The following is a 19671-nucleotide window of genomic DNA, read 5'->3' on the forward strand; positions in this document are numbered from 1 at the left end:
TGGGTCCAGCCTGCCCCGAGGCTGGTCCTGCTGCTGTGCCTGGAGGGGAGGGCGTGGGGGACACAGAGCCAGCCCGTGCCAGGGCGGGGGCTTCATCCAGCCCATCCCCAGTGGGCTTTGGTCCCAGCAGGAGCCGGGCTGGCCAACATCATCTCCCCGGGGCAGTGGCTGGAAGCATAAACTGCAGATTTTGGTTTACAGAATAGAAAAGTTCCTTAGCAAACTTTGCACAGTGATATTTGCTCAGTACCTTCAATGTTGTTTTTTTCTCTCTCATAAAATACTGGAACAGTGAAGCGAATCACTGAACACCTAATGCTGAATTAGGAAGCGCCCGCTCCCGCGGGCACCCCGAGGGGGCAGCTCCTGGTCCCACCACCCCCAGGGCACCTGGGCTGGGCTCTCATGAATTGCAACCCTACTGGAAAAGGAAAAAAGAAAAAAAAAGACCAAAACAGTATTTTTGTTAGTCTCTATTTATATATGCTCTCCATGGCACTGTGTGACCAGCTGTCGTCTGTACTAGGTCTGCATTAGAGTTTAACGCTGTCTGTAAGGGTGATGCTGCGTGTTCCTTAGGGTGGTGAAAGGCACTTTATCCTTTGGGGCCTTCCCAGGGCCGGTTTCTGCTCCCTACAAACACACCAAGGAGCCTTTTCCCGCGTGGGCCCCCTCTGCAGAGGGGGAGTGCTGGTCCCACCCCACACCAAGGGTGCTCTCGGCGTCGCTGCCGTGCCAAACCAGGGCCGGTCCCTACTCCCAGGCAGGGGCTCGTCAGCCTTAAAGCCACGAGGAGGGATCCCCTCCCCAGGGGCTTGGTGCTAAATTCAGCTGGGAGAGCGAGTGGCTGTGCCCAGGCAGGGCACAGCTCCGGGCCGGGGTCCCTGGCGGGCGCAGGGGATCCTGGCTGGGACTCTACCTCGGCTCTGCGCTCGCACCGGGGCTGCCCGCGCCCCCCGGCCCCAGGGACGCGCTGCCCCGCCAAGGACCGAGTGTCTTGAAGCCCTGTGTGACCCTGTGACGTGACACACACCCTCGCTGGCCTTCACCCCTCCCTGTGTCACCTCCTCCCCACCCCGTCACGCCCCCACCCGTGTCACCCCTGCTCCGGCCTCCCCCGTGTGACATTAGGTCAAACATCTCTCCTGTCTCCTCTTATCGGGTGTCGTGACTCTCTGAAAACATCTCACTCTGAAAATTTAAGTTTTGGGTTTGGTTTTTTTTTTATTATTATTATTTTTTTGTAAGTGCCATTTGTATAACTTAAAAAAAAATAGCTTCAAATGGAGAAAGATGAATTAAAAAATAAAACCTGCATTCGGATTCAACCTGGTGTGTGGTCTGTTGGGGCTGGCAAGAGCCTGAATGTGGAGATTTGGGGTGGTGGAGCCTTTGTCTGATGGGCTGAGCTGGTTCTAGAGAGTTCTAGAGATGGTGGGATGGGAATGGTGATTAAGAGGCTGCAAAGAGATGCAAAGCCAAAGCCAGAGTCTGAAGCCTCTGAGCCCAGGGGCAGCTGGGGATGGGTGACCCATGGATGGGTCAGGGCCAGGAGCAAAGCTGAGCCCTGTCTTGATTCAGGTGTTTCACCTCCTGGGATGGCCCAGATGGGAAGGAAGAGCACTGGGACGGGGGTTTGGGTGTGTGGTTGGGTGGGGGTCAGCAATCAGCCTCCTCTGCTCAGGGATGTGGAAAAGGACAAGCTAAAGGACTAAAGAGGGAAGGGGAGCCCAGCCCAAACCATGTCCAGGAGCCAGGATGTGCCCCCAGCCCTCCCAGGACAACTGAAAGCAGCCCTGAAACTCAACCAACACCTCCAGCACCTGCACTGAGAACAGCCAGAGCTTCCCTGCCCATCAACACAGCCTGGCTGGGCACCCACGGGCTCCTGTTTGCCTTGGAAAATGTAAAACTGATTGGAAAAAGCAAAGTTTGGGATAGGGGGGCTGTTCAGCACCCCCCAGGCACACATCTCAGGGGATGGCATTGCCCAGAGGGACCTTCACCATCAGAGTGGGGGGGTGAGCCCTGCAAGGGCCAAAGGAAGGAAGGAAGGAAGGAAGGAAGGAAGGATGTGCAGTGCTGACCATAAACAGGGAGAAACCAGGGCAGTGCAGGAAATGCTGAGCAGCTCTGATGGCCTCACTGTGACATCTGTGTGTGACACCAGGCTGTGACCCCAGCCAGGGCAGCAGCTCTGCCAGGGGGTGCCCACCCAGGGCAGGGCTCTGGAGCTGCAGGAGGACTCTCCCCCTTCCCTCTCCCCAGCTGCCAGCACACATTTCCTTTATTTTCCCCTCCAGGCTGGATTCTGCATTTACCATCATTCACCAGACTCCAGCAAGAGGGGAAATCCCCTCAGCCTTCCCCCCCATCCTGGTTTCCATTTAAAGGAGTGACTGGAAACCATTTTCTATCCCATCCAGTTTTTCCCTGGGAGCACAGGGAGCACGTTCAGCTGCTCCAGGAGGGTCAGTTGGGGCTTTGCCTTAGACCTGGGCAGTTTCCATGGCACAGGCAGGATGGGAGGACAAGGTCATGGCTGTAAGAAAAGCACACAGGTGAAAAGCCAGAGTGCACAAATTTATTTACAAAAATTCAAATTACAATATAATACAGGAACTTTTTACACACAGAATATTAGAACTGTTTACTACCAGAATGTAAAGAAAAATATTTTTTGGTTTTTTTCTCCTTTTTTTTTTGTAATAAACCACCTATTTATTTTCAGCTATTGTTATACAAAGTTGCAGAACATGCACATCTTTACAGGTCTTTTTTTCTTTTAATACAACGTTTTGCTAAGTGCAAATACTAAGTTTCTCTCTCCACCTTTAAGGCAAGTAAATGGGACACTGCAATTAGCTGTAAGAAGTACCTGTTATGGGATCAGCCTGGGCACAGCAACCTCCTCATTGCCTTCAAAACCTTTAAACAGTTCCAAAGACTGTGGGACAAGAGGGGAAGTGGGATGCAGGAGTTAGAAACCAGCTCAAGGCTGGATTGGGTGGCTCAGTAAGTTTTGGGTTTTTTATATATATATTTTTTTTTTAATAAATCAACACAGATTCAGAAACAACTTGAGATCTCCTGGGTTAGATGGGAGAAGCAGCCACGTGCTTGGGCTGCAAGGTTTTGGTGCAATGGTGTTTCCTTGGGGAGAGGGGCAGTGCTGGGTGTGCTGGGCATGGTGTACCTGCACACCACAGCCCAGGCACTGATTGATCCCCTCTTGGACACAAAGAACCCCTTGGCTCTGGCAGGGAACCCCCCCTTCCCTTCCCTCTGGATCCTCCAGGCTGCGCCAGGACCAGGGCAGCAGCGACCCTGATGGACCAGAGCCACCAACCTCCCTGTGCCACCTCTGCTCCACAGCCATCCTTCCCTCTGCCCAGGCTCAGCTCTCCATGCCCACACATCCCTGCACCTCCATTTTTTGCTGGATGACCACCCTATGTCCTTCTTACTTTGGGCCACTGCCTGATCCCTCCTGCACCCACCAGGAAGGGAAAAATGCCTTGGAGAGCCTGGAGGGCTCATCCAAACCAGCCCTTGAGCCCACAAACCTCAGCTAATGAGCAAACAGGATTCCCTTTGCACGAGGGAAGGCACCACTCTGCCCTGGGTGTGTTTTCTCAGCAGCTGCTGTGACAAAGCTCTCCCTCCCAAAGCCCTACAGGATTCCTGCTCCTGTCTGCTGCAGGAATCAGTGGTGCAAGGCAGGATTTAAACCTGGTCAAAGCCCAGCTGAGCAGCAAGTGACAGAGCTCCTGCAGCCCCCACACTCCTGCCAGGAATAAACCAATTCAAAATAGAAAATTCCAGCAGCAAGGGAAGAACAGTTGGTTATTAATGCTGGAGAGGCCACGGCACAGAGGAGCCAGAGAGCTCCACAGGCAATGGGAAAATCACTCAGCTCCAAGAGGCAGGGAAATCCTCCAGCCTGGGAGAACAGTCCCCAAATGCTGTGCCAGGAGCATCCCACTGACACCCTGTGCCCCCTGCACACCCCAGGGCTCACTGTGCTGCACTGGGGCTTTGGCAGAAGCTGTGAGGTGGAGACAGGGAATTTCACCTGAAAAAAAACAAAGAAACCCACAAAAACACCTGGGTGCTGCAATACAGGGGGGAATGACAGGAAGGGAGATGCACCCAGAGAGTTCCCAGCAGGACAGAACAGGATGAAGACCAGAACAAAACGTTTGGAGAACAACGGCACAAATGGGCTGCTAGAAGCCAGCCCAACATTCCTGGGAAGAGGGGTTTTTCCACTCCAACCATTTTCTTTTCTAGATGGGGCCTGCACCAGGCAGCACAGCCAAGGGATGTGGAGAAAGGGCTTCGTGCCACCCTCCTCCCACAGCCCAGCACTGCATCCCCCATCTCTCACAAGGAAGTTTTGCTTTTCCCTCACTTTCCAAGCCCAGCAATACTCAGGTTTAACTTTTAACACACTTTTCCAAAGCCAATTAAGCTGACACACACATTTCCAGGAGTTATTTGGTGCTGTGGAAGCAGCCAGCTTCCTGCAGCATGAGGCCCCAGCTGCCCATTGGGTGTGAGGGTTTGGGTACAGGGGCTCCCAGCTCGTGGCAGCTCCAGGGAACATTCCCAATTTTCCTTCCACAGGACACATCACTGCCTGCACGTCTGTCTGGGTGTCTCCCAGGCAGTTTTAGCAATAAGGGCACAGCTTTGGCTCCAGGTGGTTGCACAGCTGCCCAAGCACTGCTGCCAGAAGCTGGGGGAGGTTTGGGATGCCAGATGAGAACAGCACAGCAAAGGCCACATTTGAGGGGCACACACCTTTAGGGGGGAAAACTGAGCCCTTCAAAGGAACAAGTTTAGTCCAGCCAAAGATTTGGTGCCCAAATCTCCTGCCACTTCCTAACACCCCCAAACAGAACACGGCTGTGGGCTTCCTACCAAGCCCTGAGCAGTGGGACAGCTGCTGCAGCCCCTGGCTCTGCTTGGAGAGTGAGGCACACTAAAAATGCTACATTGACTTGCTTTTAAACAATTTATTTCTGCTGGGAGGTGCCAGCAGGATACAGGGATGCTGGAGAACACAGGAACCCCAGCCCTGAGCCTCAGCACAGGCAGCAGGCTGGGGCAGCTGCCTCCTGTTACCTCACTCCTGAAGGTTTTATGCTCACTCAGATGCCAAGTGTCTCCTCCCTTCCTCCGAGGCTCACTTTGCTGCTCTGGCCAGCAGGAAGGCAGGATTTCTGGAAATTCCCCAAGGAACAGCTGTATCCCTGTGTCCTACAAAGCCTCACTCTTCCTCCCAACAGCTGCCTGAACAGGCTTTGTCAAAACAAAACATCTGGAGATCCCCAGCTCGGGGGGGAACTCCACCCCTGGGAAATGTAGCACCAAACCCTGTCGCAGCACAGGTTGAAATGTTGGATTGCAGAGGTTTGGAGAAGCCCTAGAGAGGGTGCAGCACAGGGACACTGAGTCCCCTGGCTGCTGGCTAAACCCTGGAGGGGATGGAGTGGGGAGGGGGGACATGAAGGGGTGGCTTTGCCCTGTGCTGTGGGGCAGGTCAGAAGCGGTGCCGGGGCTGAGGCCCAAAGTGCATAGGCAGGTTGTGCTCCAGCTGCATGTTCATGTGGGGGAAATCAAAGTTCACCCTCATGTTGGGCAGGGGGGGCACGTAGGGGGCGGGGATGGGGCCGATGTTGAGGGGGATGTTGTTGTACAGGGGCCGCACGGGGGGCAGGTGGAACGGGGGGTGCACAAAGGGGTACGGGGGCATCCGGGGCTGGTGGAAGTTCTGGGGCACCGGCCTGGGGATGGCCTCCATCCTCTGGATCTTCTCCACGGGCTTCTCCACGGGAGGGCCGATGCGCTTGAAGCTGTTCTCTGCACGGGAGGGGGGGAGAGCAAAGAGCAGTGACCCCACAGACACAGAGCGGCCCGGCGCCCCACAGAGCAGCTCCTCACCCCACAGAGCAGCCCGGCGCCCCACCCATGAGCTTGTCACCTCACAGAGCAGCTCATCACCCCACAGAGCGGCCCAGCACCCCACAGAGCGGCTCACTGTCCCACCCATGAGATCAGCACCCCACAGAGCGGCCTGGCGCCTGACAGAGCAGCTCCTCACCCCACAGAGCGGCCCGGCGCCCCACAGAGCGGCTCCTTGTCCCACCCATGAGCTCAGCACCCCACAGAGCAGCTCAGTGCCCCACAGAGCAGCTCCTCACCCCACAGAGCGGCCTGGCGCCCCATCCATGAGCTCATCACCCCACAGAGCGCCCTGGCACCCAACCACCATCAGCAGCCCCATCCAAGCACATTCCACAGCATCACTGCTGCCCCCTGAGCTCTCCAGCCTGGCTGCTTTCACCACCACCACCCCACAAAGGGGAACATTTCCTGCTGTGGGATGTGGGGCAGCCCCTGTGCCCCCCAACACCACAGCTCAGAGGTTTTGCTGCCCCTCAGCTACTTTGCCAAGCAGAGACAGCCACAACACTGGTGCCACTGAGAGCTGGACACAAATCTTGTGTTTGCTCACAATCCCAGCAAAAATCTGTGCAACAGCACTTTAAAAACAGAGCAGCTCCCAGGAGACCAGAGCCCAGTGCAGGTCCAGAGACCCATCAGCAGCTGGGAGCCCTGTGCTGTCCCATCATCCATCCTCAGCCTGATCCCAACATTGACTTACCCCCATTCTTCTTCCTTTGCTCCTCTTCGGCCTCCTTCTGAATCTCATGAATTATCTTCTCATCATCTTCCTGGAAATCAAGGAATACCAACAATCAGTGGGAGAATTCCTGCTGCAGCAGCTCTCTGTTCTCTCAATGCTGCTTTTCTTTTCAGCACATTTTCACCAAAATAGATTAATTTGGCTGAATTGTCCTCATTGGCACTGGCCTAGATTTACCCAAAAGCAAAGCTGTGATGGGAACTGCAGCAGCACGAATAACCTGCTCTCTATGGAGTATGACCAAGATGCTTGGATCAGCTTTCCAGGGAGATCAGCACTAAAATTCATTGACTTGATGGAAACCAGAGAACAGCGACCCAGCTCCACCCCTCTGAAGAGCTGTTAATCTTTTTAATGGCAATAGTCTATTAAATATTTACATTATCCTAGCACTTGTAGAGTTTCTGGCCCAACAGCTGGAATTAACACAACTTAAATCCTGGCTCTAGTAGCTAAATGGTGCCATTTAGATCTTATCTGTAACTCTAAGAAGGGCATAAATCGAAATATGTTTCTTTAATGTCTGTCTAGAGGTTATAGCAAGAATATTCAGGGCTGCTGCTCACTGAGAAGGCAAGAACAAGCCAGAAATTCAATTTGTCCTGCTGCCTCTCATCACCTTAAGCTCTCTTAAAGGAGCACCAGTGAGATCCAACGATGCAATGAAGCCTCAGGTGAGTTTCTGCATGTCTGTGGGGATGAAACCAAACCTGGGGATTTCAGGGAGAGCAGCCAAACCTCCAGGACAGTGTTTGGAACCCTGAGCCCCAAGTACAAGACTCTGCTTGTTTCAGTCACCCTAATTTCAGTACTGCCAAAACACATACATTTCTTCCTGAACACTCTTAATGTGAAAAATCTCTTATTTTGAAGAGTGCTCTGGAACTAAATCCAAAATGTGCTTCGTGCATGCAGCTACACTGAGATGATTTTAAGCTCCCCAGTCCCCAGCTGACAGTCCTGCACATGCACAGCCTGGGAAGCCTGTGGAGAAATCCCCTCCTCCACCAGCAGATAAGGTTTCCCTGGGAGACTGAAGTTATCTTAACGTGCAGAAAGCCAAAAACTCAATACTTCCCTCCCTTTTATTACTCTCTGAGCCGATGGTTAAAAATTAAAACTTTCCAGGACATGCTTTTTTTGTTTTTTTCTTTCCCTAGCAGGCTGCTTGCATGGGCTGTTAATTACAGCTTATCTATCTCCACAAAAGTGCTGAAGAATGGCTCTTCTGAGCCTATATGGAATGTCAAACTACCCCCCAAATATCAGTATTCCTGGCTGGAAAACCACCTGGGCATGCTCCACAGGCAGCCAAACATCTCCTGCTCTTTAGCTGCCCCAACAGCACTCTCAAAGCTTGGTTTCAAGCTTTAAGACTTGATTTTTATTTTTTCCTTCTCAGACTATATTTTGCAATGCTGTTGAAAATGGACACAGCTACCACTCCCATTTTATTTTATTACTGGGGAAGATGCACCTGAAGGTTTATGTGACAAGAAATATATTTTAAGCTCAGCTGAGCAAGATCCACCCAGTATCTCCTTTCCTCACATAAAGGATAAACCTTACCTTAAAGCCTAGAAATGTGTCCTTTAACTTAACAAAATGCTTTTACTTTAGTCTAAGTCTGTGATTACAGAGTAAACTCTTCCCTGTGAGGGTGGGCAGGCCCTGGCACAGGTGCCCAGAGAAGCTGTGGCTGCCCCTGGATCCCTGGCAGTGCCCAAGGCCAGGTTGGACAGGGTTTGGAGCAACCTGGGACAGTGGAAGGAGTCCCTGTCCATGGCAGGAGGTGGAACAAGATGAGCTTTGAAATCCTTTCCAACAAAAATCTATGGTTAATCCTGTCAAGTGTTGCTTCCCCTTCCTGTCACCACCCCTGATGCTGCAGCTCTGGTCAGTCCTGCACAAAACTGGACACAAAGAGAACTTTCCCAGCCCCCTCTGCAGGCAGGGCTGCTCCAGCCTCCCAGATTAAAGTGCAGCTGAGCTCCCTGTGCTGGGCTGGACACATCCCTGTGCCCCGGGGCTGCAGGCAGCCCATGGCCCAAGGTGCTGCTGGATTGATGAGTGCAGCTCCCAGAGCTCCTGGGAGCAGCAAACCCATCTGCCAGAGCCCCAGCACAGCATAAAACACATCCCCAAAGTGCAGCAGCCACAGACCCCACTCAGCTCCATCTCCTCAGGGGTTTCAAGAGCCCACAGCACTCCCTGGGTGCAAAAACCTGCCAGGAGCAGAGCTGGGTCAGGATGAGGAGTTCTTGACGAGCTCTGAAACCACAAATCACAGCAGAGCCACAACAAACCCCTCTCCAAGAACAGAACTTATCAGCTCTGTTGTTTCTCTGCTGATAAAAGTGCATTTTCCCACTGGAAGGTTAAGAAGTGCTTACACTTAATCTCACATACCAAGACTTAGCTTGGATTTTTTTTTTTTGCACCAGTATTTCTGCAAGACCATTAATATCACAAGAACAAAAAAAACCCCACTGCACATTAAGAGGCTGACATTAAATTTGGCAAGTGATGAATACACAGCACTGTTCAATACCTGCAGTAATTAGGAAAGATCCACATCCCAGATGGAACAAAAGAATTGATGATATGTAAACAGCAAGATAATTTTAGGATGTTCTCAAAGAAAGCTGATGCCACAAGTTCTGCCTAATACATATTGTGTAGGTCAGAATTAAAAAAAAAAACAACCAACAAACAAGTCCTGGTGCTATTTTAGTGAATCTTGCAAAACACTTCTAATTCTTTGGAAGCAAAGGCTGTTTTTTAATACCACAGTAATTAGAAAGATGACAGATTCATCGAGGGGTAAAGCACCCACACCGAAAATTAAGATTTCATTAGCACACTTATGGCTGGTTTTGTGGTGAGAAACCTTTTAACATCACATGGGGTGGATGCTGCAGAAAGATTTCAAAAGCTTCTTGTGTCCATTTCCCTGAGCGGGTTCAAGTCCCTAATAAAGGATTAGATTATAATTTTAATGGCCTGTTCACAGGCTGTGTGGATTGAAGGCATTTATCTTGTCAAGTTAACAGTCATCTTCCTGTCAGCTGCCTTGCCTACAGCAAGACATAAAAAAAAAAAAAAGAAATAAAGAAGAAAAAAGGAAAAAAGCAACCTCCCAACCCTGGGGGGGGTCCTCAGCACTGGGCAGCTTTTGTGAGCAAAGATGTAATTTGGCTTTTCTGCCAGAGAGGAAATGCAGGGCAATGCTACAATGTGGCCCTTCCCCACACTCTGCTGCATCACGGGAGAAGGGAGGTGGCCAAGAGGAAAATGCAAAGGATTTCTGAGATGCATTCACCCTTTTTATCTGCAGAAAGCAGACGTGGCCATTAGCAGGAGCTGTGCTTTCAAGGCACAAAACAGCACCAAGCTTTGCCCCACACCCAGCAGTGGGATGCTCTGGAAAGCAAAAAGAAAAGCCAAGGAAAACAAATCTGATCCCTGGCCAGTGTGGGAGCCTGCCCTTGCCATCCCCCACCTGGGAAAGGCTCTCAGCATGGCATGGAGGAAGCTTTTCCTTTCAGCCCTCTGCCATTGAATCCAGGGAATGCAGCGAGCACGGAGCCAATCACAGCAGCACAGGGGGCTCGGTCTGGGGATGGATTAGCGAGGAGCAGGGCTGGGTTGCTAAGAGAGGCACCTTTTCATGGCAGGGAGGCCTGACCCAACAACGCTGCTGCACAGACACCTCACCCACATCCACACAGGGCCCTGCCACAGGCAGAGAGAGCTGCTGGAGAAACAAACTGCCCTTGGGAATGAGAAAATACAGCAGCAAAGGAGATAAAAGCTCAGCAAGTCACACAGAGACAACCTCCCCCCAAATAAAACCTCCTCTGCCCAGAACAAAAGTGCCAGCCAGGGAGCTTTTGAAAGCTCTGTTTTTATCTCCTGCGCTTCTCGTTATCTTTAATTATTAAGTGTCACCGGGAAGCGGCTGCCGCCTCCTGAAAAGAGGGAAAACAAGAGTCCTGGTGCCTATTTCTGGGCTCTGCAACTCCTCCCCTACTTTACAAAGTGCTTCAGCACCACTGCCTCCCCCTTTCTGCCTCTTTACTGCTTTCTTTTTTCCACGTACGTGTGGCCGCAGCCGTTCCTAATAAACTCGAAATGATTTTTCACGACGGAGGCTTCCAAAGGACTGAGGGGTTTTGTTTCAAATCATTCCCAGATCAGCTGCAGAGAGGCTGAGCAAGAACAGGCCTGGGCTGTCTCTGGGTGCTGCTCCATGCAGCAGGAAGCAGGGATAAAAGCAGCCTGTGCTCTAACTGGAACAGGGCATCCGCAGTGCTGCAGGAAAAGGGGGGCCAGCATGGGGACCAAGCACACGCTGGAGTTCAAGAAATGCAGAGTTATTTTAGCAACAGGCATTCCATATCTTTGTGTGAATTCCCCTGGATGAACCATATGCTTATGATTGAGGCATTTTATAGCAGTTAAAAAAACCCCAAACCCACCACAAACTCCACATCCTAAATTTAGGGGAGCTTCCCCCCACCCTCCTCATTTCCAAATCCTAAAGGCAGCACTGTGCACTTCATGCATTTCCTTGATGCATTTGAAGTTTTACAGAGTCTTCTCTCAACATCATCTTTTTATAACACCAGAAGGGGGGATAATTGCAAACACCTCATGATGATTAGTCTTCTGCTTTGAACTTTAACTATGGGCCTTTGGGAGGGTTTTAAGAGTTTACTGAAAACATCTTAAAACTTGAAAGCCAAAAAAAGCCTCTGTGCAATATTACTGAGAGCCCAAAGATGAGTATTAAATTCAAAATAATACATTTGAGAGCAGAACCTGGTTTACCAGAATGCATTAATCCCATTGCATCCCAGGATTTGTAAAAAGTGGATGAAATGCACACAAGCAGCCTTAGGTTTGCTACAGATATTTAGAAATCAGGGCAAACACAGCCCCTGCATCCCAGAGCCAGTTTGTAGAACCTGAGTGTCCTGAGTTAGGAAGGATCCACAAAGATCATCAAGCCCAGCTTGTGGCTCTGCACAGGACACCCAACAATCCCTCCCTGTGCCTGGTGATGTCCAAATGCTCCTGGAGCTGTGGCAGCCTCGGGGCTGTGCCCATTCCCTGGGGAGCCTCTCCAGTGCCCCAGCACCCTCTGGGGACAGAACCTTCTCTTGATATCCAACCTAAACCTCCCTGGCACAGCTCCACGTGTTCCCTTGGGTCCTGTCCCTGCTCACAGGGAGCAGAGATTGGAGCTGCAGCCCCCAATCAATCTCCCCTCAGCAGAACAAACCAAATAGCCTCAACCACTCTGCAGACAGCTTCCCCTCAAGGCCCTGCACCATCTCTCTGGATGCTTTCTAACAGCTTTACTCCCACTGCTCCCTCCTGAGCTTTGTCTGTGGCAATGTTGCATCAGCCTCTCCTGCAGAGCAGAGCCTGCATGGGCTGGGGGACACGAGGAATTGTGGCCAAGCAGCTCCCTGGGAAGGGCTCCTGGCACCTCCTGCAGGGGTGCAGGGCACCAGTTCGCTCCAGAGGAAATGCAGGGATTCAACAATTCCTGCCTGGCCCCCCTGGAAGCTGCTCACCACAGCAGGACTGCAGCTTGTATCAGAGCCAGCAAATATTGCACCGATACTTTTAAATCAGACTCCAGCCTGATTACAGCTTAGGGACAAAATCTTAACTAACCTTTAATTATGGGAAATTTTGAAGCCTCTGCTTTACTCTCTCAAGATCATTTGAGACAAAGACTAACAGATGCTGCCATTCCTAGAGGACTGCCTTTAATTTGTTTTTAACCCAAGCTAATGAATAGGTTTACTTATACTTTCACAAGAATTGTTTCAGACTGGGAAAACATTAAACATTTGGAAAAGAACAAAGGTTCCCTATTTTAAAGAAACCTGAATTTTGCTGTAAATAATAGGGATTTTAGAATCAAACCAGATGTTTCAAAGCCATGCCTTGGATGGACCTTATCCCTGGCAAAGGACAGAACACTACTGATGCAATGGTCTTTTGCTCTTTCAAATCTCCATGTCAAGACTCAAATGCCATTTTCCTCTTTACATCTACCATCTCTTTACATCTAATTCTTGTCTGCACATCCTATATGGGAGCAGAGATCACCCTGGAGGGGTTGGGTTGGTGTCCCTAAGCCCCTTGTGAGGCAGGACCATGCACACAGGTACCATCACTGCAGCTTCAAGCCAGCAGTTGAGTTTTGTGTTACTCATTGCACTGCAGCAAGGACAGTCACCCAGCTTCACCTCCCCAGCCCACCAGCACTCCATCATCCCAAAAAGAATTAAATAATAAAAGAGCAGGCAGTGCCAGCTCTGTGCTGACAGTGGGAAATTTTTCTTTGCCACAACATTGGTTAATTAGAGAGGTGGAAAGGGCCTGGTGACAGTGGCCTCTTTGTGCTGCTTATTTATTTATTTATTTGGAAGTACAGTACGAGCTTTTTTGAGAGGCCTCATGTTTTCTCTGGCTCTGAACAAATGCCATCCCCCAGCACAATCAGCAGCCTGGCAGGAACAACGGATGCCAGCACTGCTGAGCCCCAAATCACATCCTGCTGGAAAAGGAGTGGGACAGCAATCCCAGAAACTCAGAACCAGGTGTCAGAAACGCTCCAGGGGTGCCTGCAAGGAGGAGGCTGTGTGTAGTTTAACAGCTCACACTGACAGGATAATTCAGGGAATAAAAGCAGGCAAGCAAAAGACTTGGAAGCTTATGCTGGTTGTGACATTGCTGGGAGATCCCCAAGAGCCTGGAGGTAGAAAGGAGAGATTTAGAGTGGATTTTCCCTGACTCTGTGCAGATGCAGGATTGTGCACATTCCCTGCAGACAGGGGGGCTGGGAACAGCCTGGAAAGCTGCAGAAACCCAAGACAAAGAACCATTAGGAAAAAGGAAGTTCAGGCCAGCCCTGGGAAGGCAGATCCACGTTCATGTTTCTCTACAGCTTTGCTAAAATCAGGAAATTCAACTCCTGCTCCTTCCAACACTCCTGGATTTACAGTACTGAAGACCTCTATTTACAGAGACTTACTTGCTGCAGCAAGTTTTCCCAAGCCTGTCACAGATAGGAGCTGTATTAAATTACTACAGCTCACTCCACACTTCAGCTCTCCCTCTGCAGCTGTTGACAACAGCCCCGAGAAGGGACCCAACTACAACTCTGGGCTTGCAGGCACTTTTCTGATGGGTCCATCTCTGTGACAGGATCGACAGCCAGCAGTCAGATAATCTGGGCACCAAAACCACAATTCTCCTTGTCTCCAAATGCCAAGCCATGCCAACAGATCTCAGCTGCAAAAGCAGGAGTGAGTCCCAATAATCCCAAAGTTGACTGCCGTGCCTGGTGCCAGCATTGCTCCCCACCAGCCTCACTCTCCAGAACAGCACTCAGCACTTCCAGCACTTCAATCCTTGTAAACTATAGTAAATTTCACCTATGGTCCTGCTTCTAATGTGGCCACTGCCTTTGTGCTTACCATACATAATGCCACTGTTTAAGTTATCCATCCCATCATTGCACTAGAATTAAATCATGAAAAAACAGTGCTCTACCCTTCAAACATAGAGTGTAGGCACAAAAAGTGATTGAAAAGTGAAAGGAGTTGATTTTTCCTAAAGCAACACCAGCTTCTCCCAAGCTGTGGTCAGATGTGTCTCTGTGCTGTTGCAGGATCCCAGTGTGGTGTTTTAGCTGCCTTGGGAAAGAGAAAAGTCGAGCTGACTAAAACCATTTCCCCCCAGTGGAATGTGCGTATTGCAAAGCGTGGTGCGGGTGCTGATTGAAACTGGGGTGAGAATCATTGACAAAACTCCTTTGTTACTTACTGTGGGGTCTGTCCAGAGGGAGCACTTGGCACAGTCCTGGCAGGGTGCCCCAGGGGAGCGGGGGTGCTGGCAGAAGTGGTCGTAGCCGTTGATGGCAGCCCGGCAGAGGTAGCACATCTGGGCGCCGCAGCGGCACGACATGCGGTTACAGCCCTCCGACTTGATCAGGCCTGTCCCACACTTGTGGCACTTCCTAATGCGGGCAGCTGTCATCTTCTCCTCTCTGCAGGACCAGGGAGAATTAGCAAAGGGGTGTTTGCACTCACCAGCCTGTGATAAAATGACTTTTACACCTCCCCAGCAAGGCTTTAACCCCCTCCTCTCTGCACTGATTCCATCCCCAAGCCCGCTGCTGTTCCAAGGAGGTCTGGGCTCAGCTCCACTTGGAGCCAGCCCATGACAACTCAAGAACAAAATCAGTGAAAAAAAGTCAATCACTGGCTGCATGCTGCAGCCCTGATCCTGGTTTCCACGAGAGCCAAAGCACCAGCCTCTGGCTTGGGAGGAATTTGAGATGCAAGTTCAAGAGCCAAAGGGCACATGGATGCTTGAGCTGGCTGAAGGAAAATACAGCCAAGGAGATAAAGTTCAGGAAAAGCAAACATTTGGCTGTCACCTCCAGCTTTTATGTTTGCCTGTTGCTCTGGCTACAAAGTTGCCATGACCATGTATTTCTCTTCCAAGCCTGGCTGCCATGCTCCAGATTCACTTAGTGTTTGTTAAATTTAAATCAGTAACTGAAAAATAATCACAATTCCCCATAGAGGTGTTATCTTTTCTCTAAGATTCCCTACATACATTTTGCAGACGTTATTGCTTTAGGTTTAAGAAATGGGTTTTCATCTACCAGAGCACAAGTGGGAATCCAGGACAAAGCTCAATCCCTGTTCCCAAGGGACCTCCTGGCAGTGACACACACTCCAGCACAGGCTCAGCTCACAGCAAGACTGTTTTGGCACAGAAATGAAGAAAGGCTCGGTCATTTAATTAAAAGACTTCAGAATATAAATTATCATCCTGAGGGCCCATTTTCTGACCGCTGGAGATCATGTTACACTTTAATTCACAACCTAGAAGTGAAATTTGATGACAGCAGAGCAAAGCCGGCGTGTTTGCATGGAGGGAAGCACAATTCTTCTGACACTGGGGAAGGATCATCCTTAGCCAGGCATCTCCACCCAGCTGCTTCAGCATCTGCAAAGCTAACAAATGTCTGGGAGATGGCAGGGAGGTGTTTTTGAGGACTACAGCACAGCCCCACAAACTGCTCCATCAGCACCACCAGAGGAGCAGGGAATGGTGAGGTGGGAACTTCCCAGCCTTGCAGACACCCAAGGTTCCCACAGAGTAGCAGCCAGCATGACCTGCACCCAGGCCTGTGGAGATGTGCTAAGAATAGGCACAAAAAGCCAACTTGAGAGTGACTCTCCTTGGAGCTGCAGCTGCTCTTCCCTCTGCCACTCAACAGGATGCTGTCAATGCAGATTTTTTTTTGGAAACTTTGAGCAAGGCAGGAAGTTTAGCCTGAACTCCAGCTGGGCTTCCCTTTCCTTATGCAGGGCTTCAAAAGGAAGTTTTTATTGTATCAGGCAGTTAGACTCATCTATCCACAGACACAATCTGCTGAAGGTTTTGAAACTGGTATTTTTTCCTTATTAGGGACATGACAACTCATTCCTCCTCTCTCTCATCCCTTTTTCCTACAGGGAAAGGATCAGCAGAGAAAAAAAAGTAATATAAAATCTGTAAAGATTTTTTTTCTGAATTAGGGACTGTGGGATGAGCAAGCAAGAATCATTCAAATCCCAGTGGTGGAGCTTTCCAACCTCTACTCAAGCCAGACAGACTAAACCAGAGAGGAAGGGATTGGGCAATGTGGGCAAGTCCCACTTGGCTGCACCAGACATTTAGCTCCATGGATGAAAATTCCCTCGTTTCCTGAAGGCAGAGGATTTTGTCATTTACTGTAGATAAGAGGGAAATCAAACTGCAAAAGATTTTAGGGTAACAGTCAGGATTTACATCTGCATATTTGAAAATGTGACTGCACTTTGTAACAATTCCTACAAACTGGTTAGAAACAGGCAAAAGCTTCAGGAGGAAAACACATCCTCTCCCACAAAGCAGCAGCTGAGCAAACAGTGCAGTTTCCACTGCAGATTTTCAAAGGCCAGTAATGACCTACTGTGACTCAATCCACTCCTCTGCCTCCACCTCCCTTCTCCCCCCAGCGATGCCAGTGGGGGTTTCTCACCTCGGAGAAGGACCAGGTGCCAGCCTGCAGACACTGGGCCAGCCAGAGGAGCAGGCTGGGCTGGTGACAGCTTTCCCACGTTCTCCAATTACCAGCTGGAGCTGCTGCCAAGTGTCTTTCACAGACAGAAATCCCATCCTGGGAGCTGCCTGACCCCTCAGCTCTGCCATAGCCAGGACTGAGGGACAGAGTGCTGTGAGTGCCAGCTCATCCACCTCCCTGTCTTCCCCTCTCACTTACATGGATGTCCTGTATTTGATGTCATCCTTCTCAGCCAGCTGCTCACAGGTGAGATTCATGTGCTCCTTCCACAGCCCCTGGCACTTCCGACACGTCTCCTGAGGAGGATAACAAACATTAAAGGAAGGAAAAAAACCACCCAGCACATCACTAACAGCTTTAAAAACTGTAAAAAATCCCCCATCAAGCTGCAGGTGAGGGTGGGGCTGGCAGGATGGTACAGTGGTCTGCACGTTTGTCCTCCATAAGAGACCAAAGGCCACAGATAATGGGAGCCAAAAGTCTTTCCAAGGCACAAGAAAAAAAAATAAAATAAACCCATAAATCCTCATCACCTAAAACTCATGGGACAGCTCCCAGGCTCACCAATCACAACCCAGAGGAGGCTGCAAAGGTAAAAATGTGGTGCCAAAGGACATCAAGTTCATCTTGTTTCCTGACCAAAATCCTTCACCTTCACATAAAGGGCTTCTAATTCCACCATTGATGGAAACTTTGCAGTTACTTCAAAACCTCAGCTTCACCAGGCACACAAGCAAACAGATATATATTGTTTTGGAAAATGTCACAAAATAAATGATTAAACAGCTGAAAAATAGAATCTGGACAAACATCCATAAAACCGAGGTAGGATATGAACAAATATTTACAAACTTAACCAGAAGAGTTGGACTAAACTTAGAGCAAGTAGCTGAACTCTTGTTCCTGCAAATTCTTGAGCAACAAGACTCTAATCCAGGACTGGTAAAGTTGCATGGAGCAGGATTGCTGTGGAGGCACAATTAGGAAAGAAGCTTGGACCAACACTGGGGACAGAGCTGATTTTTTCAGTTGGCTGGCCAAAGAAAACAATTTTGTTTTAGGTCAAACAAGAGATTTTCCTTTAATTTGAGGAAGATTAAAAAACATCCAGATCAGACTTGAAAAAAATACATGTTTTATGATCCAACTGTTTCATCTTCAGGATGGCTGGGACTTGGACTCTTAGATCCAACCTTCCCCCTGGCAGGAAAACCCATCTGGCTATGCAGCATCCTTTTCCCCTGCACACCAGAAAAGGTCCCAAAAGAGCTTTGCCCAGCCCTGATCTCACTATCAGCAAAATACAACCACTGCACAGACAGATCTTACTTGATTTCATTTACCTCCATTTCATTTTAATGAAGAAATTGGCCGTTTATGTGAGATATGAAAGAAGAAAATGCTTTAAGACACACGTAGGCAGCAGCACTCTTTTGATCGTGAATCAGACAAACAGGATGAAGGCCAAAGCTTCCAAGGAAGCCACCCTAGGAGGGGGGGATGCAAAATGGGGCCTTGTTTGTATCTGTGCTCGCTGGGAGATGCCCAACTGCTCCTGCTTTCATCTGGGGAATGAAAGGCTCCTGGGCCTGGCTGCAGACAGGGGGTGAGGGCTGCACTGAGCTGTGACTGCATCCCAAAACCCAGCAGAGCATTCTGTGATCACTCACCTTGCAAATGCACCCCTTGGCAGGCAGGCACTGGTTTTAAGGGGCAGTAAATGCCTCGGGTTCTATTGATTCTCATGAATCATTCATCACAGCCTGTGTTTTCCTGCTAAAGCTGTTAAAACAGGCACCATTTTGTGTGCATTTTTGGCAGGCCACATCTGGCTGCTGGCGGCACAGGAGGATCAGACTGGGAGCTGTTCACATACCTCCATGAGGACCCACCTCCCCTTTATTCCCAACACCTGGCCACATGCCATTCCAAGATCAAAAGTGCCTCAGGTTGCCTTTTTTTAAAATGTACACCAAGGGTTAAAAAGAGCCTTTGGAGCCCTGTTACACAGAACTGCTTCCACATGCCAGCAACAGAGATTTAACAGCTTTTTGCCAGGAGGGCTGGCACATTTTCCAGCCAGGAGCCTGCTATTCCCAATTACTTAACTCCAGGAGCCTCCTCTGCTGCCCAAACGATGCCCTTCAGAAGCAGATGGTGCCACTTAGACCCTCATCCCAAGTCATTCCCTTGTGCTCCTGCCTCCAGCCCGGTGGCTATTGCAAACAATGCTCTCCCTGGAGCCCAGGCTGCTCTTATTTGCCAAACAGTTGTCTCCTGCACTCAGGAAAAGGGATTTCTGTGCAGGCAAGGAGAAAGGGAAGAGGCATGGCCTGTGCATTCCTGGGATGGCACCACAGGAGGGATCCTGTTCCCCGTGTGGCTCAGCAGCTCCCACCGCAGCTGTGCACATTTCTGGGATCCCTCCCAAGCTGTGCTGTCCTCAAGGAGCTGCAAACCCACAGGCAGCTGGGCCTGTGCCAATGCACCCCATGAAGGGACAGCCCTGTGGCTTCCCAGCTCCCGAGTGTCACCTGGTGCTGCCTCTGGCTGAGCAACGTCCTCTCCACGGGAGGCTTGGGAACTGCACCACACACGTGTCATTGGCAGAACCCGTTGGGATTTTTCCCCTTATTCTACCCAAAATTGGCACATTGTTTGACCCCTTCACACAGCCCATGGTTCAGACAGCAGCTACTGCCCCAGTACCACAACTGAGCTCACAGCCCTTGCCCAAGAAAAGTGACCTTTTTAAACTTCTACTGAGTCAAACCCAACCCACTTGGCTGATGAGGGTTTTGCACACCTC

At 50.2% G+C, this 19671-nt stretch overlaps 1 protein-coding gene across 4 annotated transcripts in view; it reads right to left on the reverse strand.

The window, feature by feature from the left end:
• Positions 1 to 2570: 2570 nt before the first annotated feature.
• The window catches only part of RNF216 (ring finger protein 216), a 77991-nt gene continuing 60890 nt past the window's right edge, over positions 2571 to 19671 (reverse strand). For all 4 annotated transcript variants that reach the window (XM_064726207.1, XM_064726209.1, XM_064726208.1 and 1 more), the window contains 4 exons: positions 17061 to 17158; positions 14567 to 14789; positions 6674 to 6743; positions 2571 to 5868 (listed from right to left, as the gene is read on the reverse strand). In XM_064726207.1, coding sequence (XP_064582277.1) covers positions 5549 to 5868; positions 6674 to 6743; positions 14567 to 14789; positions 17061 to 17158 — 711 coding nt within the window. In that variant the 3' untranslated portion in view covers positions 2571 to 5548. The remainder of the gene's footprint in view (positions 5869 to 6673; positions 6744 to 14566; positions 14790 to 17060; positions 17159 to 19671) is intronic.

Source organism: Zonotrichia leucophrys, chromosome 14 (assembly GCF_028769735.1).
Source record: "Zonotrichia leucophrys gambelii isolate GWCS_2022_RI chromosome 14, RI_Zleu_2.0, whole genome shotgun sequence".
Lineage (NCBI taxonomy): Eukaryota > Metazoa > Chordata > Aves > Passeriformes > Passerellidae > Zonotrichia > Zonotrichia leucophrys.